General features: G+C 40.2%; 3 protein-coding genes across 4 annotated transcripts; 1 reads left to right on the top strand and 2 right to left on the bottom strand.

Moving 5' to 3' along the window:
- The first annotated feature begins 1,029 nt into the window (after nt 1–1,029).
- Nucleotides 1,030–6,633, top strand: LOC4343906 (3-oxoacyl-[acyl-carrier-protein] synthase II, chloroplastic). The gene is made up of 13 exons (XM_015789191.3): nt 1,030–1,557; nt 2,420–2,622; nt 2,708–2,911; nt 3,021–3,131; nt 3,214–3,309; nt 3,387–3,432; nt 3,563–3,642; nt 3,878–3,946; nt 4,074–4,158; nt 4,251–4,405; nt 4,478–4,558; nt 5,636–5,695; nt 5,966–6,633. The coding sequence occupies exons 1-13, from the start codon at nt 1,341–1,343 to the stop codon at nt 6,080–6,082; spliced, it is 1,524 nt and encodes a 507-aa protein (XP_015644677.1). The 5' UTR covers nt 1,030–1,340; the 3' UTR covers nt 6,083–6,633.
- A 3,476-nt stretch (nt 6,634–10,109) lies between these two features.
- Nucleotides 10,110–17,864, bottom strand: LOC4343904 (probable GPI-anchored adhesin-like protein PGA55). The gene is made up of 10 exons (XM_015791783.2): nt 17,545–17,864; nt 17,284–17,463; nt 17,078–17,180; nt 16,933–16,957; nt 16,438–16,465; nt 15,297–15,449; nt 12,631–14,713; nt 11,069–12,386; nt 10,713–10,796; nt 10,110–10,571 (listed from the first exon to the last, which is right to left on the bottom strand). The coding sequence occupies exons 1-10, from the start codon at nt 17,601–17,603 to the stop codon at nt 10,507–10,509; spliced, it is 4,098 nt and encodes a 1,365-aa protein (XP_015647269.1). The 5' UTR covers nt 17,604–17,864; the 3' UTR covers nt 10,110–10,506.
- A 6,173-nt stretch (nt 17,865–24,037) lies between these two features.
- LOC4343903 (protein FAR1-RELATED SEQUENCE 5) lies at nt 24,038–27,585 on the bottom strand. Of its 2 annotated transcripts, none has more exons than XM_015791866.3 (5): nt 27,207–27,585; nt 26,863–26,965; nt 24,804–26,657; nt 24,663–24,718; nt 24,038–24,340 (listed from the first exon to the last, which is right to left on the bottom strand). In XM_015791866.3, the coding sequence occupies exons 1-4, from the start codon at nt 27,395–27,397 to the stop codon at nt 24,668–24,670; spliced, it is 2,199 nt and encodes a 732-aa protein (XP_015647352.1). In that variant the 5' UTR covers nt 27,398–27,585; the 3' UTR covers nt 24,038–24,340; nt 24,663–24,667. The 2 variants fall into 2 exon arrangements, with proteins under 2 accessions (XP_015647352.1, XP_015647351.1); XM_015791865.3 differs by having other exon boundaries at nt 24,895–26,657.
- Between the last annotated feature and the right edge of the window lie 47 nt (nt 27,586–27,632).

Here is a 27,632-nt window from a genome sequence, read left to right as displayed (position 1 = left end):
GTCAGGATCGATTCGAGACTCGAGCCGTGCCAACGATCAACTGATCGTAATTTGGCATCGGATTTCAGAACCAGCAGCAGACACACACCCCCACATCGGAGCTTAATAAAATCACAAGGAGACAAAACGCACACATGGCCGAACCCAACCATTTTAGCCCACTGAATTGTGTGTATGTGTGTGCTCATACACTCATCATCTTGTTTGTCTTTCAGTTCATAAGTTTCAGCAACCGATGGCAACAAAATTGCTTTGCCAATAGAAAAAAAAAGGGGGTATAATCCCAGGAGGCCAGGACCACCTAAATCCCTCTCCATTATTTTAGACCCTTTAGGGGAGATTGTTTTCAAGCACTCTATAATAAGTTTTAATAATTGATTTCCAAGAGAAATTTGTGTGTTTGAATAAACCTTTTGCCAAACGTCGCCCGTTGCATACCAATATTACTATTATCATACCATGATATTATTCAATGGTAGGGTTATCCCGGGCCAGAATATAAACATCTTAAAAATAAATCACACATAAATTCGTTTTATTTTTTTTTTACCAAAACATGTTGTAAAAGTAAAACTTCTTAAAAATACTAGAGTTATGAAGTATAATTAAAACTGAAATTTCAGTAGGAAACATAAAGACTCTCTTACAAATAATGCAGTCACCTTAAACCCTTTGATTTTTTTTTTCTTAAAAAAGGTAAAAAAGAAAGGTAGTACTCCATCCGTCCCATTTTAACTGCAGCCATGGTTTTCCGCATCCAACTTTGATCATCCATCTTATTTAAATCTTTTTTTTAAAAAAAATAAAAACCATAAGTCACGTGTAAAGTACTTTTCATGTTTTATCATCTTAAAAAAACAAAAATACTAATTATAAAAAAATTTAAATAAGATGAACGATCAAAATTGTGCGCGAAAACTTATGGAGTATTAGAAAAAAAAAGAAAGAAAAAAAGACAAAAGAAAATCTCTGTTTTTTTTCTCCTCCTCCTATATTAAACTCCCCAACCCTCTCTCCCCCTCCTCCTCCACACTCCACTCCTCGCCTTCCACTCTCCACACCTCGCCTCGCGTCGAGCACCTGGCAATGGCGGCTCACGCGCCCTCGATGCGCCCCACCCACGCCCTCTCCTCGTGAGATCGCCTGCTGCGCTCTCTCCCCGCGCGCGCGCGCGCCTCCCTCCCTGTTTGTTGAATCCAAGAGCGAGCCCGACCGCATCTTGGACCCTCCCCTCCCCGCGGTTCTTGGACGACGCCGGTGCGCGCGGTGGCTCTGCTGTCCCCGCGCCGCACCGCGCCGAATCCGAGCAGAACGCGCGCGCGTCGGCGGGGGGATCTGCAATGGCGGCCGTGGCGGTGCCCCCGCTCTCCGCGTGGCTCGTCGCCGCGCGCTCCTCGACGCAGGCGGAATGCGGCGGCGCCGACGAGCACCACCACCACCACCATCAGCAGCAGCACCAGTGCTGCGTCGGCGGCGGGTCCAGCACGGTGATGTTCGGCCCGCGCCGCCGCCGCTTCCTCGGCGGCGGCGCGCGGCGGCGCGGCGCGGCGCGCTCTGGTGAGACAACGCACGCACGCGCGCCGCCCCCCCCCCCCCCTCATTTGCCTCTGCATTTGTGTCCTGTTTGATTCCGTTGGATCATCGCGGCGACCGTACGTGCGAATCGCGGCGCAATTCGCGAGCCTCGGTTGTATCGCCCTGGGGGGTAAAGACGTGATTTTTATCCCCTCCGGGTTTTGGCGTCACATTGTGCGTGTGCATGTGCAAAGAAGTGGAGATGTGGGGAATTATTCTCTGGCTTATGCCAAAGGATCTTGGTCTAGTTGCGAGTGATAGTTTTTTTTTTTTTTTTTTTTTAATATCCGTTTGGGGTTTTGGTTATCTCGTCGCCAGGTTCCCTTCTGCTTCATGGGATGCATACATTTCTGCTGAATTAGTCTGTTCCTCATCGCTTTCGTTTAGCTTAGTTGTCCTTGGATTGTTTTTACTCCATCTCTTGATAGCACAGAGGTTTGACCGGATGATTGAGACAGAATTAGCTTGGATTAGTATGGAGTACAAGGTGACTTGTTTAAGTTAATGGTGTGAAAGACTCCAAATAGGTTGAAAAAAAAATATTTGAGTAGGAAACACAGCTTTAAACTTGAATTGCCAATGTTGCATTCCGGTTTAAATTTTAATGCATGTTTCTTGAATCACCAAAAGGCATTAAACTTTGTAGTTTTTTGAACGAATTGTTTTATATAGTGATGGGCTGATGGGCAATTGCAAGTTGGTGCTTGAGAAAACGTCTAGCTAATGTGCATGTTTGTGGAGACTGTCACTGCTTGTTTGTTTCGTCTGCTGCTGGTTTATGATATGTGCTGACTCAAGCAGACAATGAGACAAGGGTCTAAAGGAAATTCATTGCCATTTGCAGGAATGGCCATGGCTGTTGCCCTGCAGCCTGAAAGGAGAACTGTTGAAAAGAAACCTGATGTTAAACAAAGAAGGGTGGTTATCACTGGCATGGGTGTAGTAACACCGTTGGGCCATGATCCTGATGTGTTTTACAACAACCTTCTGGATGGTGTTAGTGGAATAAGCGAGATAGAAAGGTTCGACTGCTCCACGTTTCCGACGGTAATACAGATGGTTTTCTTCCTGTCATGGATATGGGGGCATGAATATTTTCATGCAGCAGTTGACATGTTGAACTCTTCTACAGAGAATTGCAGGAGAGATAAAATCCTTTTCTACTGATGGTTGGGTTGCTCCTAAGCTAGCTAGGCGAATGGACAAGTTCATGCTATATTTGATAACTGCTGGAAAGAAGGCGTTGGAACATGGTGGTCTCACTGAAGAACTCAGGAATGAATTGGATAAAACCAGATGCGGTGTTCTCATTGGTTCTGCAATGGGTGGCATGAAGGTTTAGTTTCTTGTACTAATATTAGTTTTATTCCTAAACAAATTTTCACATTTGATAAAAAAAACATGTTTTCCTCAATTTCACACATTTAAGATGCAACATTGAGCAGGTTTTTAATGATGCGATTGAAGCATTGAGGGTCTCCTACAAGAAAATGAACCCATTTTGTGTCCCTTTTGCAACTACAAATATGGGCTCTGCAATACTTGCAATGGATCTGGTGTGATATTTTTTTGCGTAAAGTTTTTAAGTGGTTAACAATGACTATGGTTCTTGATGTCTCATATTTCATTGTTTCATAGGGCTGGATGGGGCCGAACTATTCTATTTCCACCGCGTGTGCTACCAGTAATTTCTGTATCCTCAATGCAGCAAACCATATCAGAAGAGGGGAAGCTGTAAGTAATTTTGTATTTTCACGATCTCTTCTACAAGTGAGCAAAAATCTTGTTTGACCTTGTTTCTAATCTTACAGGATGTTATGCTCTGTGGTGGTTCTGATGCACCACTCATCCCAATTGGTATGGGTCCTGATCATTGTTGAAAGTAGCTACCATTATTTTCAATTCCCACTGTTGTTCTTTCTCCTCTAGTCTTCCACGGCTTATCAATCGTTGCTGTTTGAAATGTTTAATAAACTATTGCATGCAGGATTAGGAGGTTTTGTGGCTTGCAGAGCACTTTCACAGAGAAACAGTGACCCAACTAAAGCTTCCCGGCCATGGGATGTGGTTAGTATATTTTGATGTGCATATTTTGGTCTTGTCATTGTAGCTAATAATTTACTTCACAAGCATGCAAAAAGCTCATTTACTGCAAGTGACAAGTTTCTTGGCCAAATGGCAATGATTTATTACCTGTTTTTTCTATTGTCATTCAACACATCCCAACATAACAGCAGCTTGTAGACATATAACTGTTTGAGAAAGTGATCTTACTGATTTTGGTGCATGCAATGTGTTGCAGGACCGTGACGGTTTTGTTATGGGGGAAGGGGCAGGTGTTCTTGTGTTGGAAGAACTTGAACACGCCAAGGTTTGTTACATGCAATCACCTTTCTCCCTTTTCATATAGATCTATTTGAGCCCCTTTTCCCCAGTTAAGTGCCTTGTAGTTATGTTCAAACAGTAAGGTTTTCTGATATGGATGCACCATTCTGCAGCAAAGAGGTGCAAAAATATATGCTGAATTTCTAGGTGGAAGCTTCACGTGTGATGCATACCACATGACTGAGCCACATCCTGAAGGTTAAATGTGCATCTGGCTTTGTTGCTGTTATCCTCTTACTGACCTAAATCTAATACCTTCTGATGCCAATCTGATCATGAATAAATATCAGGAAGAGGGATTATTCTTTGTATAGAAAAGGCACTGGCTGATTCAGGAGTAGCAAGGGAAGAAATCAACTATGTCAATGCTCACGCAACGTCTACACAGTCAGGTGATTTGAAGGAGTATGAAGCTATTGTCCGCTGCTTTGGCCAGAACCCTCAGGTATACGTGCTATCATAATGGTTGTAGTGATTTTATGAATTAAACCAAGTAAAAAAAATGGTGTGCGTGCAGCTAAGGGTGAACTCAACAAAATCAATGACTGGACATCTAATAGGTGCAGCTGGTGGAATAGAAGCTGTTGCTGCTATTCAAGTAAGGAAGTTCATTCCCTATCACAGTTTTTATGCTCAAAATAAATTATCACTGGTATTTAAAATTTTATCTTCTGGCCTTTGTCTATTCCTTGTTGATTTTCCTGAATTTTTCCCTATGAACACTATATATTTCAAAATGTTGATCTGGACTGTATAGTCCTTTCTAGAGCAGTTGGCTATAGCAGTAAGGAAAAAAGCTTTTCATTTGGCTAATTGATATACATCTGATATAATTTGTACAAAATGGGAGCACATGTAAGTGTATGACCAGTGTCAACCAGCCTTTGCATGGCCAGTTCGTATATCGCAGTACCATTGATCAATCACTGAGAAATATGTGATAGTTTATTTGGAGTTCTGTATGAGATACCAATTTCCAAATTAGGGACTGTCAAAAGAAAAGCATCAAGCAACATAAAGAACCATTGAACAATATCTCAAGGCTAATATAGAATTGTACTGAATGTATAATATGTCCCATATATCGGCATGTCCTTAAACAGCTGCATTTCTGGAAATTTTATCACTTTTAAGCACGAAACCCAAATATTTTCATCTAGTTGAGTGTTTGTAAAAAAAGGGGGTTCTGCATGAATTCAGTACTGACCAACTCCAGTACTGTTGTAAGTCATGATTCCGTGCACTTAGTGAACTTCTATAAAGCTCAACTGCAAATCTTCTACCGTTTTGGTGCTCTGGATTGTTGCACAAGCAGGTGGTGCATCTAAAGTTAGCATTATCCACCATCTCTCTTTGTTTTTGTTTTTTTTTTCGAAAAAAAGGTGCTTGGTGTAGCACTTTAAAACTGTCTGCCTAGTTGGTACTGTATTATGGATAAAACTACTCCAAAATGTACATTCTTTTATTGGTTCCTTTTGGTAAGGTCTGCTTGGATTTCATATTCATATAGTCAATGATTTGTCTTTCAATTTCATATTGCACTTCAGTTAGGATGCTTTGAATTCAGCGAGCGTGAATTCCAATGCCTTTGCATAGGATTTATCATATTTTTCAATGTGAATATATTGGACTCTGCATGGTTATGTTCCTCATTGTTTGGTACTGTTGCTTGCAGGCTATAAGAACTGGCTGGGTCCATCCGAATCTGAATTTGGAGAACCCAGAGAAAATAGTGGTAAGCTCTTTGCTTGCAAACTACATACTTCAACTGTAGATACACCCTTTTGGGCATTTTTAGGGAAAAATGTCATAATAGAATCTGGTATGCCTCGTTGAGAATATTAATGAGAGATTTAGTATACTTCCTGCCAAACATCTCGCTGCTACTAAGCTAGATATGAAATTACAAGTTTGAAGAAAAATATAGAAGTGACTTGAATTGCCCACAACGTCAGTTAGAGCTGATCTCACTCAATGAATGTTCTAATTTTCAATCGCGACACAGGATGTGGGCGTGCTGGTCGGGTCGCAGAAGGAGAGATGCAAAGTGAATGTGGCACTGTCAAACTCATTTGGATTTGGTGGGCACAACTCATCAATTCTGTTTGCACCCTTCAAGTGAACTCGGCCTACGATTATCGCTTGCTCCCTCAAATTTCCAACCGCGCCATGGTACCGGAACCGCGTATAGAAAACTAGCAAGCAAGTGAATTCATGGCTTACACATGCTATGAATAATTGAACATGAAGGTCCAAGCTAAGAAGAGCATTGTGCCATACAACAACAGAGTGAAGAAAGTAAGAAACCATAGAGGCCATGTCCATGGCATGACCACTCCTAAGTTTCATTTTGTATCACCATCGCAAATACATCCCTGGAAAAGTCCTGGATTTCCTTTTTCTCAAGTGAAGAAGAATATGATGTAGCCTATGGCCTATGTTATTACTTTGTTTATCTCATCTAGGAGGACTTTGTGTATCCTACCTGGGCCGGTAATTTTTTTTTCTTTTTTCGCCTCACCTCAGAACCCTTCTCTAGATTTGGCATAGTTGATGAGAGTGAGGATGCTTTGCAGTACAGAGGTGCTGTCATTTGATGTTGTATTGATGATGTTTATTAGTAACTTTGGCTACTCATATTAGCCGTGAAAAAAAAATGATGGTTTCTTGTAAGCTGTGAAATACTGTTTTTTTTTTCTGAATACAACAGTTGTAAGCTGTGAAATGCTACTTCGGAGGATGTATTTACAGTCACGTGAGATCGAGAAGAAACATGTTTAGAAACTCTTCTTTTTTTAGCTTATGGACAGATGCTTATTTGCTTGTGTAAAGTCACGTGAGAACGAGCCGAAACATGCTTATAGTCGAGGTGTTGCATTTTAAACCTCGATTGGAATGGAGGAATTTTACAAGAACTTTAAAGAAAAATAAACCAATCCATCTAAAATTCCATAAAATTCCTACGTTCTAAAGGAGGCCAATGGCAATGTGATCTAGGGACATTTAACTATTTACCACCGATGTACCAATGACATGTGAGCCCTCATATATCAATGACATGTAGGCCCAGATGATAAATCATTAATTGTCACATCTAAATATGACAAATAGTTAATTTTTCCGGTCACGGAATACATACAGCTACACAGCTGAGGAAGACCTTGAGAACATACACCAAGATCAAGGTTTGGACTTTACACCACCAAGGCCCAGCTCTGTTTAGAACGCATGAAATCTATCTATCTATCTATTATCTATCTTCTATTATATACTAAAAGTCCATTAAACTTCCTACAAACGCTCCTACGACGCCACATGGCGTTCTAATAAATTAGAAAAAATACTAGAAATTCTATAAAAAAAGCAAAATATCTAGCCATTGATTTTCATTAAAATTAGTGGGCCCATTACTCCAAGCCGTTAGATTAGATTGGTTTATTCTCTTACTTTCTAAAAAAACAAAGAAGGAATCCTGCCGTGCGTCATGTATGAGTACCTCCTCTCCGTTTCTTTTCCTCCCCCTCCTCTCTTTACTATGTTCTGCAACAATAAATATTGAATAAGTATACTTCTAAATTACATATTATTTATATAAATAAGTAAATTACATATTATTTGGACCAATAACGATCCTAGGCCGCCACGTGGCGTTCTAGCAAATTAGAGAAAATCCTAAATCTATCTATCTATTATTTATATACTAAAAGTTCATTAAACTTTCTACGAACGCTCTCAAGCTGCCACGTGAGACTCCTATATATAAACGCTCCTACGTCGCCACATGGCGCTCTAATAATTTAAATAATATTCTGAGAAAAAGAAAAATATCTGACCGTAAGTTTTCATTTAAAGTGGTGGACCCAATAATATTAACCGTTGGATCAAAACTAAATCTTTCTCACCTTTTCTCTCCGGACCCATAAGTACGTACGTACATACTTATGCTTCTGTTAGCTCGATGCCATCCATATCTGGATTCTCCCTCTCTCCTTTTTTTTTCCTAATTACACAATACATGTGCATCATAATTTGTTATCATTTTCATGGAGACTGATCTGCCTCGGCGAGCTCGATTGATGCCATCCAGATCCTAATTCTCCTTTTTTTCTTCTTTTTTCCAAATTACATGATACATGTACATCATAATTTATTATCATAAATTATTAGATCAGTTTTTTCATAGAGAGTAATCTGAGTGTGAATGCGCAAACGCTAGGAATTTACAATAGAAGTGATCTGGTGTTGTAAATAAACAATTATTTTTATAGACGATCTACGCATACACTTTAGCAGCTGTAGGTTTTTTTAATTAAATCACCAATTCCAGAGCTATATTAGCTATATTTTTACTACAATATCATATTTTATCTTATGTGCCATTTCTACCAACTCTTGTAGGCCACCATGTGACTTTGTCTAATCTCATCATTAATTTTTATTTAAATTGGTAGGACTGTTATCTTAGAGCAAGTACAATAGCAAGCTATTAGCCAGCTACAAGCATATTTTAATGAGATAAACGATGAGAGAGAAGAGCAGCGGACTACAGATTTGTAGCCAGCTGCAGCACGGACTACAAGACGCAATGTGCGTATGACAGGTGGGACCATATATTAATAGTACAGTAAGCAACTATTGTATGAATTGGCTATTAGATTGACTATAGATGAATTGGAGCTAATAGTGAGCTATACTATTAAACTTGCTCTTAGGACATTAGATCAAATCTACATGTACATAGTTAACTGTTGCAGAAAAGCATAAGTAGTGTACGTATGATTAAAAAAAAAGTTAGAGCTTACAAAGAAAAATATACGCACGTACTTAGGATAAAAAAGATAAAGGCAAAAAAAAATGTACGGAGTACCAATGGGAAAAATATCGACGGATTTTAAAACAGATGTTTCTATAATGTAAAATAAAATATATTACTTCACAAATATAAGCAAATAAAACTAGATCTATAATATAAATATCAAATATCAAATCAATGGTCTTTAAACATTCATCTTTTTAATTTATATTTATATTCAATTTGTGATTAGTTTCATGCTTTAATTAAATGAAATACTTATGTCTTATAAAAGGTATATTATGGTCCTAAATACACACATGGGACCAACATATAATAATTAATGTTGTGGTAATTTTTAAATAGTTTCACATTATATTTTAGGATTTCTAATATCACTTGATAAATATACAACACTAATTTAAATCTACAAATGTAAAAAATGATAAAAACACAATTTAGTCTATTTTTTAAGTAAATCCGATTTAGTTTTAATTTTTTGGATTAATTTATCAAAAATTTTATTTTCAATTTTTTAGAAAACTCAACAGAGAAAGAAAGTCTTAGTGGTTACGATGGGCTTCACCCGTTAGAGGGGCATTCATGTTTATCTTTAACGGTGTTATTTTATTAATTGGTATAAGTGGTATTTTTAAAATATTTATATATTGATTCGGAAATAAGTGAAACATGAACACTTAGATAAGTAGTGAATATTTTAGTGTATCAATGATGTATTAGGCTTATTTTATTGGTACATATCCAGTTTTATCTATTTATAGATACATAACTTTTAAAACAGTAATAATAAGTTGTGGTGACAATAGGAGAATTTATAAGTAATCGGGACAGACTGATTTTCTTTTAATCTTGGAGACATTCTTATCATTTACTAAGTATATTAAAGTCAGTTTATCTCACAGCATAAAAAAGATGAGACATGACATCTTTTAGCATTATTTCATAAATCATAAAACAATAAATTAGATGCCTGCGCATCTGCGCGGGCTTCCTTCCTAGTTTTACATAATTTCTGCAGAAGTTTCATAGGAAACTGTTCAATTTCTATGGGGCATTTTACCCTGTGTTCGGATGAGACCATAAAAAGTATTTACACAGGCAGCAAAATGAGCAGGGCACCAGTTAGTACATTTATACAGAAACAAAATTATGCTTCAGAAATCTGTAAAAACATATGTACAGCAAGAGACTGGTACCATCTGCTGAAAAACTCAGCTGATCTCACGTGTTTATACCAAAACAAATGTCTTGATGCAGGGTAGATGAGTCTGATTATGAAGCTCAGTAAACTGAGAATGAAAATATACTGCACGGACACAAAACGGTGGAAGATGCCTTTCAGAAATTTCTAGGCTCATGTTGGCAAGATTGTCATATACCGCGAATTTGTGATATATGTGAATGAACAAATGGGGGTGGAAGATACAAGCATATCACAAAAACAACAAAATGAATACAGTGTCTCTGGGCCAATTGAAATCAAATACCGCAAAAGAAAGAAAAAAAAATCTAGAGGTCCAATTCTACACAAGTGATAGGAAAAAGAATAATCAAACAACAGAGGAAACGCTCAACTGGCAGCTTATATGAATTACTATAGATACAGAATATATTGTATTTATAAGACAAGCTAGCAGTGTCCGCGTACCATCCATGAAAATTTGATACCGGTACCTAATTTCGGGAGATATTTTATATACTCCAGCTCTGGTGCTTAAGGGTATGTCACATTGTCACCTGAGCCTTGCATCACCCCCCTTGCTACGAAACGTTGAGAGGGAGAAGAACGATCGCGGTGCTGCATTTTTTGGGGGGAGAACATATTAATATTGATAGACAGAAATAAGAAGCAAAAACTTCATATGTTATGTGGTACATTAGCAACTTAAAATAAAAAAAATAAGGTACTAGTAGTATATATCTGTAACTGTAAGTGTACCTTTAAGTGAGCTTCCAGTGAGTTGATCCTCCCTCAATCTGAAATTTGCAGGGGGATTTGGAATGGAGCTGCGAAGTGATTGGTCTGCAAATTAAAAAATTAATTAAACGGGTGTGCAAAACTAAGCAGACAAGTGTGTATAGCAAAGAGTTAATGAATGAGGTAAGGAAAACACATGAATGAGAAAAAAAAATACTTTCAAGATCACATGAATATGACAATCTAGGAAATCATATTCTTTTATTCAAGTTTTGGGTCTGGTCCTTTGGAGGGGGTTCCTCGAACGTCACCAATAAGTAGGGACTTTTGTTGACAATGGAAACAGAGAGTGGAGATAAATCGGCAAGCGAAAATACCTTGTTCAGCAAAAACATCGGTATCAACAAAACCATCATATGCAGAAGGATAACCCATTCTTGACTTCCTGAAATCATCAGAAGATCCCATGGCCAAATCTCGTCCATCTTCCATATCATCGTCACATTCCGAGGCAGTTGAAGCGGATACCCAATCATTTAAACCATCAGCACCTCGTGTCTTCCTCCCAAATTTCAATAGCTTCTTAAATCCTTTTGTAACATCTTTCCGCGGCTGTTGAGATGCATTGGGACCAACGAAAGGCATCTGAGCGCTGCCCCACTTCTTCCTCATCCGGGAAACATCAGCATCTGTTATTTGATCTAAAGTATGAGAATTCCATGGTGATGGACTTCCATTTGGTGAATCAGCAAAAGCATCACCATCTGAGTTATCATTTGCATAAGCGAATAGGTGTGGGCGTGTGCTCCATGATGCTGGTACTTCACCAGGTGTATCATGCATGTTTCCTGCAAAAGCATTGAACTTGGAACCACCAAGAGTGGGTGCGTCACTTGGAAAAGAAACATCACCATTTTCTGATCCTGGGTCATCTGAATTTCCAAATTCATGACTTATTCCTGGATTCTCACTGTCTGAGTCAGCAGGAAAATCGCTCTCCCTAAGATTCTCTTCAATGCTTTCATATTCTTCATCTTTGGTCTCATCTGGGGAGTCTTCTTCCTGATCTAGAAAATCGTCATCATCTCCATTCTGGTAGGTATTTGCAAACATAGGAGGAGCAAATCCAGCTATACCGACAGCAGGGTGAGCCTCATTGCCTTTCCTGAGAAAAGACTTGGTTGAACCAGCTGTATGGGTGATATAAGCAAAAACTCCCTCAACTTGATCATTGGAAATTTTTGAGGGAGCCCAATTGTATATGACGTCATTCATGGATGTAGCGTCCCTTAATTCACCAGGACTTAAGTTCTTCCTCATGGACTGTGATTTCCTCGATTGATCTTTTGATATATTCTTACTCTCTTCAATGATGCTCTTACTACGGATAAAACTTTTTGGCTGGGTCCTTGGAGCAGCTCTGCTCAGACCAGCTGAGGGCTTTGTATTTTCTTTTCTTAAGTCCGCGAAATTGGGGACAGACTGTGCAAGAGGATTATCTGGTAGATTCCTACGGTTTGCATAACCAGAGCTTACGGTCCTTGATGAATGCCTATGAACAGGAGCAATAGACTTCTTTTGATTGCAGGCAACTTTATTTGAAAAATGCTTCCTGGAATCAGCACTCCTGGATGAACCATCACCAGATAGATAGTCACTATTCATTTCTTCTTCTACCAAGAAGGAATCTATCCCCTGGGAAAGGCAAAATCAAAAATATAAACAACCATAAACTACAACTCATCATTTCACTTTGCGTAGAATTATAGCCTTATGGGCTCCTCAAGATACACATATCATGATTGTTTAGTATTAAATTTTTTTACATAAAAAAACAACCTTCAGTATAAATCACATCAATGCACTAAGGGTGTGTAGTTAAGTAATTTTCTGTACTACTGTTTTCTACTTAAAAACTGCTATAAGTAGAATTTAATACCTGATCCTTATCCTTTATAACTGATTGCAAAGGAGGAAACTTATGAGCGCAACGAGAAATATATGTTGAATCAGGAACACTTGAAGACCGAGAGAATTTGGCCCGCATCTCAGCATTGCTTCGTTCTAGGCTATCACGCATTGCCTTTATTGTTGCTTCCTTCTGTTCTCCTTGCAGCTTCCAATCTTCCTTTAGTTTTGCATCCCTCTTCTGCATATATTGATCATAGAACTTTCCCCTTGACTCTTCTAAGCTAATAATGCTTTGTGGTACGTTATTGTTATACCCTTCAGTATCCACCATCTTTAAAAGCTCATTGGCATCGAACTCATTGGTTATACTCTCCTTTACAATTTGCTTTGTATAAATCCTCTCTGGAAGAACCAGTGGAGGCTTTACCTCATTCACCCTGGGTGTGTTCTCAACCTGCACATCAGTTGACTTGCCTCTCCTAGAAGAGGTTAGCTTCTGTGCAGCAAATAGCTTCTCCAATTCATTGGCTTTCTTTTGCAGTTCATCATGCCGATCTTGACTACCTTTTGTCGGTCTCTTAGTCTGCTCCAAAGGAACAGCATTTCCATCACTAATTAATTTGACTTTACCTCCATGCAAACTCAATTCCTGTTCAGCACTGGATGATTGTCTGCTCAAATTAGTTCCCTGATGAATAGAACAATCTGATTGAGGCAGTATTTCAGAGCCAGCTGCAACCTTTCTCCCAGAATCCTCTACCTTCCGCGCTAGACTTTTCCGTTGCAAGTTAACATCATGAACTTCAGCTTCTGTAGAGGCAGCTTCATCCCTGACAGATGAACCCCTAAAATTAGCACGTGGGTTGGAGGTGGCCCTTGTTCTGGTATCAGATATCTTTCCAGTTGTTCGAGAGGGTCGGTCCTTCCTTCCAACCACATCTGCTTCAGCATGAATCTCTTTAGAACGGAGACGAGAACCTCTATTATCTTTCTGTACAATCTGTTCCTTTTTAACTGCTACTTCATGAACAATGGGAATAGTTTCCTCATCGGTCATCTGTACATGCTCCTGTGACAATGGTGGGCTACTTAAAGTTACATTGTTTTCTGGCCATGTTGGCCTTGGAGATGTTTTTACTCGGGCTCGAGTGGAAACACTTGAAACAGCTTGCCCTGACATCCTCACGTCACCTTTTCCTTGACTAGCCCCTACCTCCTTTCTGAAGGATGACTCACTCTCAATGCTAGAGGTTATAACCATGTCATCTTCCACACGAGGTGCGGTCTGTTTCTGAGGAGAAGAAGAAGCGATGGCTGATAAGGGGGATGGTGAGGTAGTATTCAAAGTTGAGGATGAGAAAGCATCTGCAGTGGTAGAATCCAAGGGTAAGGCATCAGATGTATCTTTTTGGCATGATGTAACTGCATGCTTCAGCCCATTAGCGTCCCCGTCAGCTCTTGCCTTAGAATTAACCTCCAAATTGGCAGATGTTGGGGTTCCAACAGGGGTTCCAATTTCCCTCTTTTCATTTAAGCTGCTGCTATCGTTGTTGCTTAGATCAATGCTCATATCACTTACATTGCTCCACCTCCTTACCAACTTGTCCATGGACGCACCAGAAGGCACCCTGCGGTGCTCACCTTTCGTTGGAACCACCTTACTAGTACATGCAGCACTATTACCAGAACTTGAGGTTTGTTCCTTCTGCTTACTCTCAAACATGTTTATCCTGTCTTGCACACTCAACCGTCTTGAACCCCCTCCAGCTGGGGCAGGGGCAGGAAGAGCATCTGTTTCCTTTTCTTGTTTCTCTACTGACTGCTGTATAGTTGGTTTAGGGTGTTGAACTGCGCTGGGTTCTGGTGGAACATCTACTGAGTTTTGGCTGTTGCTTCTGTGAATATGAGAGACACTACCACCAATTATAGATTTGTTGCTGGATGCACCTTGATCAGCTTGTGTCTCGTCTAGTGACATGTCTGAACTGGAGGAGCCACGGACATTTCCATCATCAAAGCTCTTCCATTGTGACGAAGTTGATGACACCGAGTAATGAGGACAGATGTCTGGACGCCGCTGGCAAAGTGACATGAATTTGTTGCATGCTTCACTGGATACCCAAAAAAAAAAAGTTGTCATGTGTGCACAAAAAATAATCATCAAGAGGTCACAAAAGGATCCTCCGAGAAACAAAACGAGTGGGACAGAGGGTAACTCAATGTCGCAATGCTATCATGGCAACCACAGTATAAGGATGAATTGGGAACATATAGGTGTGCACAACTGAATCTGATATAAGATTCCACTTCAAATGATCTCCCTCCTAGTACATTGAAGAATCTTCTCATGCAAACTTTACCACTTTTCCATAATAACCTTAGGGTGTTTGAAGTTTATGTGTGTCCTAAACTGCAATTCTGAAGTTTGTATGTTCATAGCTTTCCATCATACTGTACAAGTTTGAGGTGAGCTAGGTACAATTTAGTGCGCAATATAATGGCATTTGTAAAAGTTAATGATAATCTTTCTCTCTACAGATACCAGTAGTTTTGTGAGTTATTTAGTTCTAAATCTATAGTTTTATGTGGCTTTTCTATTAAAGTGTCTGAAGTTCTGTGAAATGTATTCTTTAAGTAAATATAAATGATGACACCTAGAACCTAAATTATGAACTTGTTAAGTTCCAATCATACCTCAGCCGGTTGGCACCAAAATGATCTGCAAAAAGAACAAGCTCAGAAACACTGTCAGGGTTGAACCCTGCAGATGATGCCCGGGCACAAGCCGTGACAAGGTCTTGTTTAAGAGCACTTAGACGAACATCAATCGCTCTAAGAAGTTCCTTCCTGCATAGAAAAAAAAAAAGGCCAGGGCATCAACTTTGGATACTGACAATACAAAAATGGCTAACTTTATATGCAAATTACAGTAAGTTTCAAGTTATACGTGATGAAGTAGTACAGACAACTATATTTTGTATGATTTACACAGTGCCATTTGTAAGGAATTATAACTTTAAGACTGAGTACAGATGAAACAGTATAATCATTTATATTCTACCAGCTATTATGTGTAAGTCCTATACTACTGATAGCGATGCTTTAGCAACAACTTTAATTAGTAAAGCATAAGCAAGAGACTGAATTAATGATGTAGAAATACACAACGATAATAAAATAAGGTTTTGGTGCATGCGTGGATGTAAGTGCTCATTTGTGTAAAGCTATATAACTAGGGCTCTTAACAGCACTGACCCACATAACCAAAAGAGATCAAGCATTTCACCTTTATCTAATTATCATAGTATTCTACAATCTACATATTCAAGCGATGAGTTTGTCTACCAAAATTTGCAGCAGATCACATTGCTACATGACTGCAACAATTTTACTAATATTCAATTAAGAACATCAAGTTTTTATAATGTTGTAAGCCGAAACAAAAGATGTCCTTAAGCATAGTAAACAGATGAAAGGATGAACACAGTTTGCTACACCCCAAGCAACCGAAAAGGGAAAATGATCATGAAAGGCCCCTGAGACAGAATAAGCATTAAACAGTTCATCAAGGAACGCCCGAAATACTAGTCATGTTAAAGTATTCTGACACAGGCATCTCCACTCCGTATTTAGTACGATGTCATGAATAGTTCTTAACCAACCATTTCTTATATATAGAACAGTCCTAACAAATCATATATCATTGACTGAAATTGATAACAATCAAGGTTCTCCCTGAAGAAGTAAGGGTTAACCATGTTCAACTCACTTAAATCAAGGTTATCGGACAATGAAGAAGTAAATAGATAATGACAGAGATGGCATAGAAGCATACTTCGTAATATCTGCAGCTGCTGCTGATTCTGCAACATTTTCACCCGGGAAAAAAAAATTTGTAAGATGGTAAGCAAATTGTGTTGAGAAGAACAATATGTTGCCTCAATGAAGGCATGTTAAAACGATAAAACATGTACCCTAATATTGCAGTTCAACACATGCAACAATTAATTAAGTTGTTCATTTCTTTCTAAAATTGGAAATGGATTATTTACTGTATTCCCCCATTAACAAAGCTTCACAGCATGAATAATATGGACAGTGGCATTGAATGCATCATCTCAGTAATCAAGCCAATCAATAATAAAAGTTCTCCCTGGATGTTCCCACAAATAACTTGTGAAGGCACTCGAGTCGCGATTCGACTCAATTCAAGTGTAGATAAACTGAGTGACATATGAACTATGAACAAAAACAGGCATAAAACTAATCGAACGAGACTCAAAACCCCATTCGACAAACAAAAGAACACTATAAACATTGTCATGCATACCAGCTCCATCAGCGCCTCCGGCAACCTGCGTACAGCATAATACTATTTTTAGAACAACTGCAAGATCATTCCACCATAAACCACACAACCTAAACACACTCCACAACTGAAAGAAAATATAGAAAAGAAAACTTTGGCCACTCACTCCCTGTGCATAAATCTTCCTAGCCCCTTCCAGCTGCGACATCTCCGCGTCGAAGGTGTTAGCCATCTCCAGCACCTCCGGCGTGCTCACGAACCGCACGAACCTTCAACCACAAGAACACCTCTCAGAATTCCCATCATTTCTTTTTCTCCCCGAATTCTCCACACCACCAACCAACCCAATAACTGCCACGGCAGCAAACGGACCTCTCGAGGGTGCCCTTGCTGAACCACGCGGCGCGGCGGTCCAGCTGCAGCCGGATGGCCGGCGGCGGCGGCTGCGCCGCCGCCTGCTCCTCCGCCGCGCGCAGGTGCGCCACGAACGGCTTCACCGACCCGGACGCGATCCTCTCCGTCCGCCCATTCCCGGACACCACCAGCTCGCACCTGCAGCGGAGGCATCCCACCATTAGCAAACACCCACAGGACGAACACCACCCCCCCCCCCCCCCCAATCGAAATCCTCACCGCGAGCGGCGCGGGGAGAGCTGGAAGAGCGCGAAGTCGAGCGGGGCGTCGGGCTCCATCGCGGCCGCCGCCGCCGGCGAGGTCGGATCTGGTGGATCCCCTCACCAAGAACCCCAAGCTCTCCTCCTCCTCCTCCTCCTTCGCGACAGCCCCAAGAAACGCCGGGAAGGCGGCGAGCCGGCGCCAATGCAGCTCCCGCGGCGACGAGATCGCCGCGGCCCGCCCGGATCTCGCCGCCGCTCGCCCCCCCGATTCCGGTAAGCGTGCGCTCGCGCGAGGAGAGAGAAAGAGAGAGAGTGAGCTAGAGAGAGAGGAAGAGTGGAAGACTGGAAGATGAGCTGCTTGGTTTGTTGGTGCTGCAGTGGTGCTCTGTGACAGTGAGAAAAATTGGGAAAGAGAAGAAGCTAAAAATTACTACTAGTACTAGTATAGTTAGATTTTAATTTTTAATTTATTTTGAGTGGTGTTTACTGCTAATTAGGAGAGATTAGTGTTAATTAAGCTTAGGTGAGATTATGGAAAAGGGTTGGTAAAAAATAGAGATTTTTTTTGGGGTGGTATTTAGGAGAGATTAGTGTTAAGGTTGGAGATTATATGAAGCTTTAGGTGAGATTATGGGAGGGTTTTTTTTTTAGAAGTGTAATCTTTGGCAAGAAAGGGGTTGAAGGGTAGCTACTTTTGTTGTGTTCTCCTCTTTATTTCCATTCGGCTGTGACTGAGCTTTTTCGGTGTAACAACGGCTTTGGGTGGACTGTGCGGCTGGGATTTACCATTCTACCCCTAGAGACAAACTAGAGGTTGCTTTTGAATTTTAATGGAGGGATTTTTTTTTGAGGGGTTATTTATCGGTCTACTTCATTTAATCATTGAAATTGTGGTAGTGTTAATGTACATCTCTAATTTGATAATATGTACGTGTCAATTTAAAAATAGTGTTAACATCGTTTTTTTCGTATCACGTAGAGAACACATGGCGGACATACGTATTATGCCTCAATGTCATGTTGTGAGTTTATTTGACGGCATTGTTATATTTCCTACTGTAATCGTTATAGTTCTAGTATGACATATTTTCTTTAACATTATATCCTATATGCCACGAATTTGTGGCTAAAATGTATAAGAAAACAAATGTAATTTGATAATAGGAACAGATAGAAATTTTCATTTTTACTCACCTACCAACATACTACTAGTAACTTACAAGGGAGGATTGAAGGAAATCGGTACACTTATTTTCTCGACCCAAAAATCCCTGTAGTGTCAACCACAACTTTTCTTCTTTCCAACAGGCAAAAGAGAGGCTGGTACGATAAACGGTGGTCCAATTGAGCACCTCTTGGTTTCTGCACTAAACATCAGGTCATCTGACCTGGAGTAAGCATCATGCACCGATTGTTCTAGACAATTAACAGGGGCCCCAAAGGGGTAAACAGTGACAGCTAGCCCAGCCTTGTGTTAAAAGATTTTTGAGCATTTTATTTGTGACTAAGTGACCCTAATATTCTTCTAAATTAGCCTAATCAATGCATTGTATGGTAGATTTGTTTCGATAATTGAAGCTTTATTAAACTCAATTAATTATATAAAGATAATAGAATTGTACAGAGAACACTCTCAGCCTCTTTATAAAAAGATGCATATAGTACGGAACAAATGCAAAAGGATTAGTTTTCCAATTTTCTCTTGGCAATATTTTCCAAAACTAATTCCCAAAAATCTAGGTCTTGCTGTTGACCGACATTTGATGTTCATTGATTTTTGAGAAAACGAGAAGACCAAGAAAGAAAAAAAGGAATCCAATGTGCAAATAGTACGGGAAGCTCAAAAAAAAAACATGAGAGAAACAGTAACTCACATAACCATGATGCAACATGATGCTAATTTTCCACCTCTCTGTCGGTGAAAACAACTTAGGAATTGAGAATTGCAACCAAGGGAGCTTGTCCCAGACAACAAGGTTCAGAATCAAGTTAATCTAGAATAATTATAACATAACCATGGCCCTTAGAACAGAACCAACAAACTTGTTTCTAGGTTATTATAGCAAATCTTCATCTTAACCTCCATTAGCAGCAGATGTAACATCTCTCAAGAATGAAAATGTCTTTGCATTAGTACTGTTTGTAAATCATATGAAGGGACTGGGAGAGAAAAAAAAGACAGTGGGGCAGAGTAATGGTACAATAGAGTGAGTAGTTGGAACATTAGGCTCATGTATTACCCCACACAGTCACTTTCACATGAGGTCATTGGATTTTGGCTCAAGATTTCTAACAAACATTGATTTATCCATTACTTTGGTTTTGTTTATAGGTTCCTGTGATGTAACATTGGAAACTTTCTTTAATTTTAAGGAAAAGAAAACAGTACCACAAATTTCTCTGACCCACTGAATGCTTACACGAAATTTCAATTGTTTTCATGACAAATTGATAATACATGAAACTTTATTATCGTTGTCGTAGCAAAATTAAGTCAAGTCCTAGTCAGGTGACATGATGTGCTCGGTTCTAACAAACAGTGATAAGATGCAACCTTGACTTGATAGATACAAGGTCTATAATTTTTATCATAAACACTGTAAGCTAGTATTGCATCACAAATAGTGCATGTGCATGGATAAATTTACTGCTAATTGTGTTTATAAGATTGCAATGTTTCACCCCCTATCTAGCTTTTCTTAAAGCAGGTCAACTCCAGGACAGGGTTTGATCACCTGCCTCATAGTACTGTAGATGTTGATTAGTCATGGTTTGTTGGTGGCATTGCTGATCATCAATTCTGGACTCATTGTGCAAAATATACAGCTAGGCAATTATGAGGAGAAAAAATTGGATCTTTGTCAATTAGATCTATGTCTAGAAAATAACATCCACTGCATCCCCCCCCCCCCCCTCTTCTAAAAATCCTTTAATCAATCTGAACATGCATGTAGCAACTAATTTGAAGTATTTAACCAATTGTTCCTTGGTTAAAATAAGGGTCACACTTCTTCACAAGGTTCAGTTTCTCAAGAAGAAAAGAGTACATATCTACCATTAAAAATGTGAGGGGTGCATCTCTCAATGAAACACTGGCTGATGATTCCAAGCAACTGATTGATTAATAAAACAAAGAAACCGACACAATTGGTAGGAGTTGAGCTTAGCATGGCACACTGCACACAGTAATGGTCAAAGAGACAAGAAAAAGAAAAGAAAAAACAAATAAAAACTAATAATCTGAACATGCTATACTGTGCATGGCACATTAAAACATTCTTCAGTACAGTCTTCTGCTTTGTATGCTCCCTCTGTCAAGTCAGCCTGGCCTTGTGACTGAACTTCTTAATTAGCTCTATCTCTTGTCCCATATCTCTGAATAATACAGGAACTGTACACCTCTGGTATTTGACTTTGTTGCGGTATAAAAAAAAATAATATCTAATTCATAATTACAAATAGGTCCCTCAAATATTATGTATTTGAAAATTTATACCCTTGTGCTTCATGTGGTCCATGGAAAAACATTTGTGATTCCATTTTGCCCCCCAAAAGTAATTAACTAGCCGACGCCAAAGACAAGATGGAGAGTGACCAAAGTGTTCTTCTCACATATATTTAATAGAAAGTTGTTGATGCTCCGATTAGGAAGTATCTTGCTTTGTACTCTTGCAAGCATATCGTGGGATTGAACAAATCCATCATCCATTTGTCTGATCACCTTTCTTTCTTTTTTCCTCCAGAGATTTGATCGACTAATCCGATCAGGTCGAGCTTTAAGATTCGTGTCCATCTCCATCAGATGATTAGTTGGTTCCCTGTCAGAATTCAGAAGTGATTAGCAAAGCTGAAAACGTGTCACTTATCTGGGATTTTGGGGCCATCTCTCTTTCCTTGCTTGCTTAACCTGTTCTGTTTGGATAATCTCGAGTTAGTACATATACTAATAAAGCTAATGGTTTCTTAAACATCATGATTAAATTCTGAGTTAGTCTGACCATCCGTCTAAAAGAAAATTCAGAGTTAGGGGCTGCTTCAATGATGAGTTTCAGGAAAAAACAGAATGGGTGGCATACTTATCAGGTACTACTCCTATTCAGGTTTCTTCATAATACTTGAAGTAATGATAAAGCAATGATGAACAACTTGGGTACTAGTAACACTATTACTCAGGAAAATGATGCACATATAGCATCCCAAATCAATTACTGACAAACACATAAATACACAATCTTGCTGAAATTCGGGTACAAGTAATGACACCCTGCCAGCAAGTCATTCGTGGTATAAATTCAGCATTTATTCCCCTTGTAATCCTCAAAATTAAACACTAACCAACTAGCAATTGACACTGACAGTGATCTAAATCAGAAAAAGAAAATGACTTGATATGTGGAGTTTTTCTTGAACAAACACTTGACCCAATTCGTGTGATGTATCCATCAAGAAAGGACGTTGAATTTCTGCATGTCAGTGATTACGGCGAGAAGAATGCTTAGCTTAAGGTTAATGCGAAATAATCACGTATTAGACTCCCCACATGACATTGCTTTGGAGTTAAGTAGGGAATAGTGGAGCAAGCACCTGAACTCAAACTTTTTCATGTCTTTTTATTTTCAGAGAACGCACAAATCAGCTTTGTTTCCTTGGCTGCTTCTCATGAAAAGAGACATCCAAATTAACCTTTAGCCTTTGATGCCAATTAGCTCACTAACCATTGCAGAAATAATCAGATGGTGCTTGTTTTGAATCGCAGTGACGAAGATTGACCGACCAACGACCGGGATCAAATGTGACGGCTCCTGAATTTTCATCACACCTTCAGACTGAAGCTGAAAAGCATCGTCAAATTTGCACTCAAGCAACACTTGGACAAATCTCCTTGAACTATCTCTTGTATTTTTTCAAACCGAGGAATAAAAATTGGCACTCTTTCCTCCGTGACGTGGTGCTGTTTGTTTTTTTTCTTTTTCTAATTATGGTCTCTTAGGGCTCTTTTTCCTGCTATATCAATGTGAAATATTACATTATCTCATAATATTCGTTAAAAAAAGGAAGAGAAAAAATGGCATTGTTACTTGAGTTTACACGGAGAAAGCACGCAAAGGAAGCAGATATCAGTCGATCAGTACAGTGGCTGCAGGGGAGGAAAAGAAAAGCAGAGAGCAGCCACAGCACGTTGCCCATATAGTCAGGTCACATGCTCTGCTAGCTGCTTGATGCGTCGCGTGACGGCAGAGCAATCAACAGCGAACGACACATTGCTACGGCACAGCAGCCAATCGCTCCACATTATCATCAGGACAGTTGCCCGGCACAAAATTTTACTGTTTACTGAGAGAGCATTTTTACAGTTGTCAAGGATATGAGATGTTACCGTGACGAGGGATGTGTAAAGTGACCAGGGATGTGTAGTTTCAACCTCAAGATCTCATTTTCAATCCCCAAGGCCCCAACACGATCGTTTATTTTTACAGTCGATAAGTTGATGCCGAAAACACTGACTTTTCTTTTACAGGTACTAAGTCAGGGCCTGTTTAGTTCGCGAAAAGAAAAATTTTGGGTGTCACATCGGATGTTTGACCGGATATCGAAAGGGCTTTTCGGACACGAATGAAAAAAATAATTTCATAACTTGCATGGAAACCACGATACGAATCTTTTGAGCCTAATTAATCCGTCATTAGCACATATGGATTACTGTAGCACTTATGACTAATCATGGACTAATTAGGCTCAAAAGATTCGTCTCGCGATTTCCTCCCTAACTGTGTAATTAGTTTTTTAATTTATCTATATTTAATGCTTCATGCATGTGTTTAAAGATTCGATGTGATGTTTTTGGAAAAAAAAATTTAGAGAACTAAACGGGGCCTAAGATAAACACATGCACCAGCGCACATATGCCCCTCTTCACCATAGAGGTAACACAAAACAAGACTAAATATATGATACTTTACTTAGAACCGTTAAAATGATCGCATTGAGGCTTCCTTTGAATGGAAGTATATATTTCAAAGACATTTTATAGAAAAATGTCTGAAATAACTTTGTTTGAAAAGAAACCTGACAGAGTTGGAAAAAAGAGAGCGAGCACGAAAGCACCTCGAATGTGTTTTTCAAGGACACATTGGTAGCAGCATTATCGAAGCTCCCAAGATATACGATGCATTGAGGACAATGAACAACATTTGCACGCATTATGCAACTGTGCATATGGGACAAATGCGCCCAAAGCCAGGCTTGAAAGCACAGCTGTCCACTGTAGCGTCAAAGGCAGCTCCTAGCTCGGCCGGTAGCTCTCCGGGCTTGAGATCCACACTGCCAAGCTGGGCTTGTCTTGCTTCCAACGTTTTATTGCATGAGCTGTCCAGCTCACCTCACCTGCAGGTGAAATGAAACGAAATGAAACCACCCCAAGATCTGAATCTAACTGAAACCCTCCTAGGATTGATGATCATGATGGGTCTGCTTGCCCTGCAAAGTTTCAAAGGAGCAATCTCTCTGCATTGGCATCTGATCACCTTTTTTTTTCTTTTATGAATGGGCTAGGATAAATAGACTGTTTACAGAATGCACAAAATTTCCCTGGGTGCAGGTGGGCAGCACAATCATATGATTTCATACCAGAATCTAGTCTAAGAGCCTAAGTAGGATGGGCGCCTCAATAGCTGGGATTTCCTACAGCTGCATAATTTACAAGTTGGAAACTTTTATTCGGGGGAGCTCCGCATGGCCTGTTCTCACTGCTTCAACGCCAGTATCGTGGAGCAGGCACCGTGCAGAAGGAATAATGTTTAGATTCAAGTCACCTGCATGATAAATTGATCACATAAATAATCTGTTTGATCCAACAGAGCTAAGTTTGTCCACGTGTCATCGCCAAACTGCTTTAATAATTGTACCTCGAAGGAGGAAAATCCAGAACCAAGTGAGCAATATTCAACAAACAAAATATTCTATCTAAATCTCCCTAAAAAATTTGTCATGCATCTCTCAGAAGGGGGAAACTTTGGTTGTAAATCAATGCCCTAGGTTTTGGTGCAATGGATAGAACCAGATAGGCTCAGTAATAGTCCAAACAAAACAAGAGATCAAATTGGCATATTAATAATTCATAATCATGTATGATACCTGCATCATGAGCTTCTGCGAAATGAATTCTCATGCATATTAGAAACAGGAGTGTCCTGCAGTTAACCAAGATAGAAAACTTTATCAGCCACAGCACATACAGGGGGAAAACAAGGAGAATGAATCTTGCAGATTGGTTACTTGAATCATTGCACTGAAGCCTTGGAGACCATGATGGTTTGCAGGAGGTACAATGGAATTTAATGATGAACCATTTCCATTTGCCACATACCCTTGGTTTTCTTCATTTGCAGACTTGGCAGTCCTTCTCCATCGCTTCAACAGATATCTCTGAGGTAATTCTTTGATATTTCTGTAATCGAGCACCTTCAACATATGGCAACATGGAATACCCATAAACTCAAACTTCCTACAAGTGCAGATACAGGAGCAGTCACTCGAGTCAAATCTAACAAAATGTTCCTTGGGTTTTTCAGAGGGAGCGACTTTGTACTCAGAGGTTGCCCCAGCTTCCCCACAACTGAACAGAACAGAGTCCATGAACAGCTCAAACTCTTTACGAAAGATCTCAAACACCACTGGGGTATATGTATGGGCAGCTTGCTTTAACATCTTGGCTGGGGGTATTCTTGGATAACTTTGACTAGCTTGGAAGTCAGCTTGGAGCTCAGCATAGCGGTGCTCATCTACGGCTCTTTCATAATGCTTGAAGAAGGACAGTAAATCCAGTTGAGGGCCCAAGAACTTTTTCAGAACACTACTGAAGCTTTCAGCTTGAAGTGCACTTATTATGTCAGCACAAAATATATGTCTCTCATATGCCAAAGCCCATCTTTCCCTTTCATCAAACAATTTAGACAGCCACTCATTATGCCTAAGATCATACTTTTCTAGCATGCTTCTCCAGGCAAACAAGAATTCTTCCTCTTCCTCATAGCCAAATACACATCTGCTAAAATCCTTTGCAAATGTTTTTGAACCTTGGAAAACATGATTAAGGTGCTTAAGAGAGTTCTGATATACATGCCAAGCACAAGTTCTTTGAGTAGTATTTGGCCATGCTGCTGCCATTGCACTAGCAAGTGGAATAGATTGATCTACTAAAGCTACCGCTGGTTGTTTTCCATGCATAGCAATCTTAAAACTCTCAAACAGCCACCTATATGACTCAAATGATTCATCATAAAGCATAGCTGCACCAAAAACAATTGTTTGTTTGTGATGATTCACTCCGAGGAATAATGACAATGGTCTGCCATATCCATTTATTTTGTAAGTTGTGTCTAGACAGAGGACATCACCAAAGTAGTTGAAGTCTTCTCTAGATTTTGGGTCAGCCCAAAAGAAGTTGGTTAGCTTGTCGTCTTCATCAATCTGCATGGTGTAAAAGAAAGCAGGATTTTCCATTTGCATTGTCTGCAAATATTTCAATATTGCGCCACCATCACCGAGTTGCATAGCCTTCATACGCTTTGAACGGAGATAATTCTTATAATCTGCTGGGAGGAGAGAGATACTTCGAAGGAAACCAATTTGTCTCACAACAAGATCACCGGTTGCTTTTGTTGTAGGTGTCATGACAGAATCATCTGACAATTCTGCTTCCCCAGACTGAAGTTCTGTCAATATCCTCTGTGACCTTAACATATGCATTGTCGAAGGAGGGGCCAGCTGATGATTGTGGTCCGCTTTGAAGTCAGTGACTCTGTATTTACTCTCTGGTGTGACTTTAATAATCAACCGCGCTGGACAACCAATTCTTGTATCCAGCCTTGGCTTCTTTGCTTCCAATGATTTTTTGTCCCTGTTGTAACCTTCCCTTGAGCAAACAAAAGTCCTTACTTTGGTAATATTTCCGGAAGATTTGTGTGATGTACTTTTCCGAACACTAAAACCAACATGTCCAGCATATTTGTTGTAGAATTCATAGGCCTTGTCCTCACTCTCAAATTCCATGCCTACCTCAGGAACCAGCTTAGCAAGTGCAGCTTCATCTATAGGTGGTTCAGCTTCTATCATTCGTCTCATTTTCCCCTAGAAAACCAATCATACTATTACTTGAGTAAATAAACAGAAATAGACACATTTAGTATTTTAGATTATCATCAATGCACCAAAACAGGAGGAAAATGGCCAAGAGACAGCTATAAAATTTCCTCGGAAATGAATTATAGCTGAACATGGTATCACACAACAGGCTCATCGGTATTCTGTATCGAAAATTAGAGCGCAGCCATACCTTTCTGTACGCAATGCCGCACGCATTACAGAGAGTTCTTGGGCCATCAGGGCCGCGGCGCATATGGGGCGTCGCGTTGCCGGATATACCACACCTCAAGCACCTGGCCAAACACAGTAAAACTATCAACACGACAAATGGAAAGCCCAAGGTTCTTTTACTAAAATTCACTCGTGCAACAGGACAAACAAAATCTTCTGAGCTTAAACCAGAGCACGCCAGAATGGATGAACCCCGAATACCACGCAAAGGCGAGACGCTACGAGACCTCGCCCACCTCCTCACCGCCGATGAACTCATGAACACAAGTGACTTGCCACACACACACAGAGAGAAGCTCTCACCGCACGTGGCCGTCGAGGCCGTCGTCGGCGTTGTCGCGGTGGAGCTCCAGCTCCTGCTCCATCGGCGGCGGCGGCGCCGCCGCGGCTCCCCCGTACGGCGGCGGCATCTCCCCTCCGCCGCCTCCATCGGGGGCCACCAGCATGTGCATCATGGCATCACCACCACCAACCCTGCCAAGCCACACTCGCATCCAAAAACAACACCAAAAAGAAAAAAAAAACCCTCCCCAAAAAAAACCACAAATTCAAGCTCGATTTGAACCCCGAGGAGGAGCCGAACAGAGGAATTCCGTTGGAAATGCTTCGGCTGGTCGGGATTTGGGAGCTAGGGTTTGGGTCTCCGCGAGAGGTTGGTAGTGGAGAGAGGAGCCCAGGAGGTGGTCGGATCCGATGCGGCGTTGGGGGGCATGTGACCCACCGTGTGGT

Source organism: Oryza sativa, chromosome 7 (assembly GCF_034140825.1).
Source record: "Oryza sativa Japonica Group chromosome 7, ASM3414082v1".
Lineage (NCBI taxonomy): Eukaryota > Viridiplantae > Streptophyta > Magnoliopsida > Poales > Poaceae > Oryza > Oryza sativa.
Note: the sequence above shows the minus strand (reverse complement) of the source record. Positions and strands in the feature narration are given on the sequence as shown.

What these genes read in the sequence shown, in the direction of transcription:
- LOC4343906 (XM_015789191.3), top strand. Translation starts at nt 1,341, where the DNA reads ATGGCGGCCGTGGCGGTGCCCCCGCTCTCCGCGTGGCTCGTCGCCGCG. An exon ending in GACTGAGCCACATCCTGAAG is followed by an intron (nt 4,159 to 4,250) that starts GTTAAATGTGCA and finishes AATAAATATCAG; the next exon opens with GAAGAGGGATTATTCTTTGT. An exon ending in GCTTTGGCCAGAACCCTCAG is followed by an intron (nt 4,406 to 4,477) that starts GTATACGTGCTA and finishes GTGTGCGTGCAG; the next exon opens with CTAAGGGTGAACTCAACAAA.
- LOC4343904 (XM_015791783.2), bottom strand. Translation starts at nt 17,603, where the DNA reads ATGGAGCCCGACGCCCCGCTCGACTTCGCGCTCTTCCAGCTCTCCCCG. An exon ending in AGCAAGGGCACCCTCGAGAG is followed by an intron (nt 17,181 to 17,283) that starts GTCCGTTTGCTG and finishes TTGTGGTTGAAG; the next exon opens with GTTCGTGCGGTTCGTGAGCA. An exon ending in CACTGGAAGCTCACTTAAAG is followed by an intron (nt 10,572 to 10,712) that starts GTACACTTACAG and finishes CAAAAAATGCAG; the next exon opens with CACCGCGATCGTTCTTCTCC.
- LOC4343903 (XM_015791865.3), bottom strand. Translation starts at nt 27,397, where the DNA reads ATGCGAGTGTGGCTTGGCAGGGTTGGTGGTGGTGATGCCATGATGCAC. An exon ending in GGCCTCGACGGCCACGTGCG is followed by an intron (nt 26,966 to 27,206) that starts GTGAGAGCTTCT and finishes GTGTTTGGCCAG; the next exon opens with GTGCTTGAGGTGTGGTATAT. An exon ending in GCGGCATTGCGTACAGAAAG is followed by an intron (nt 26,658 to 26,862) that starts GTATGGCTGCGC and finishes TTGGTTTTCTAG; the next exon opens with GGGAAAATGAGACGAATGAT.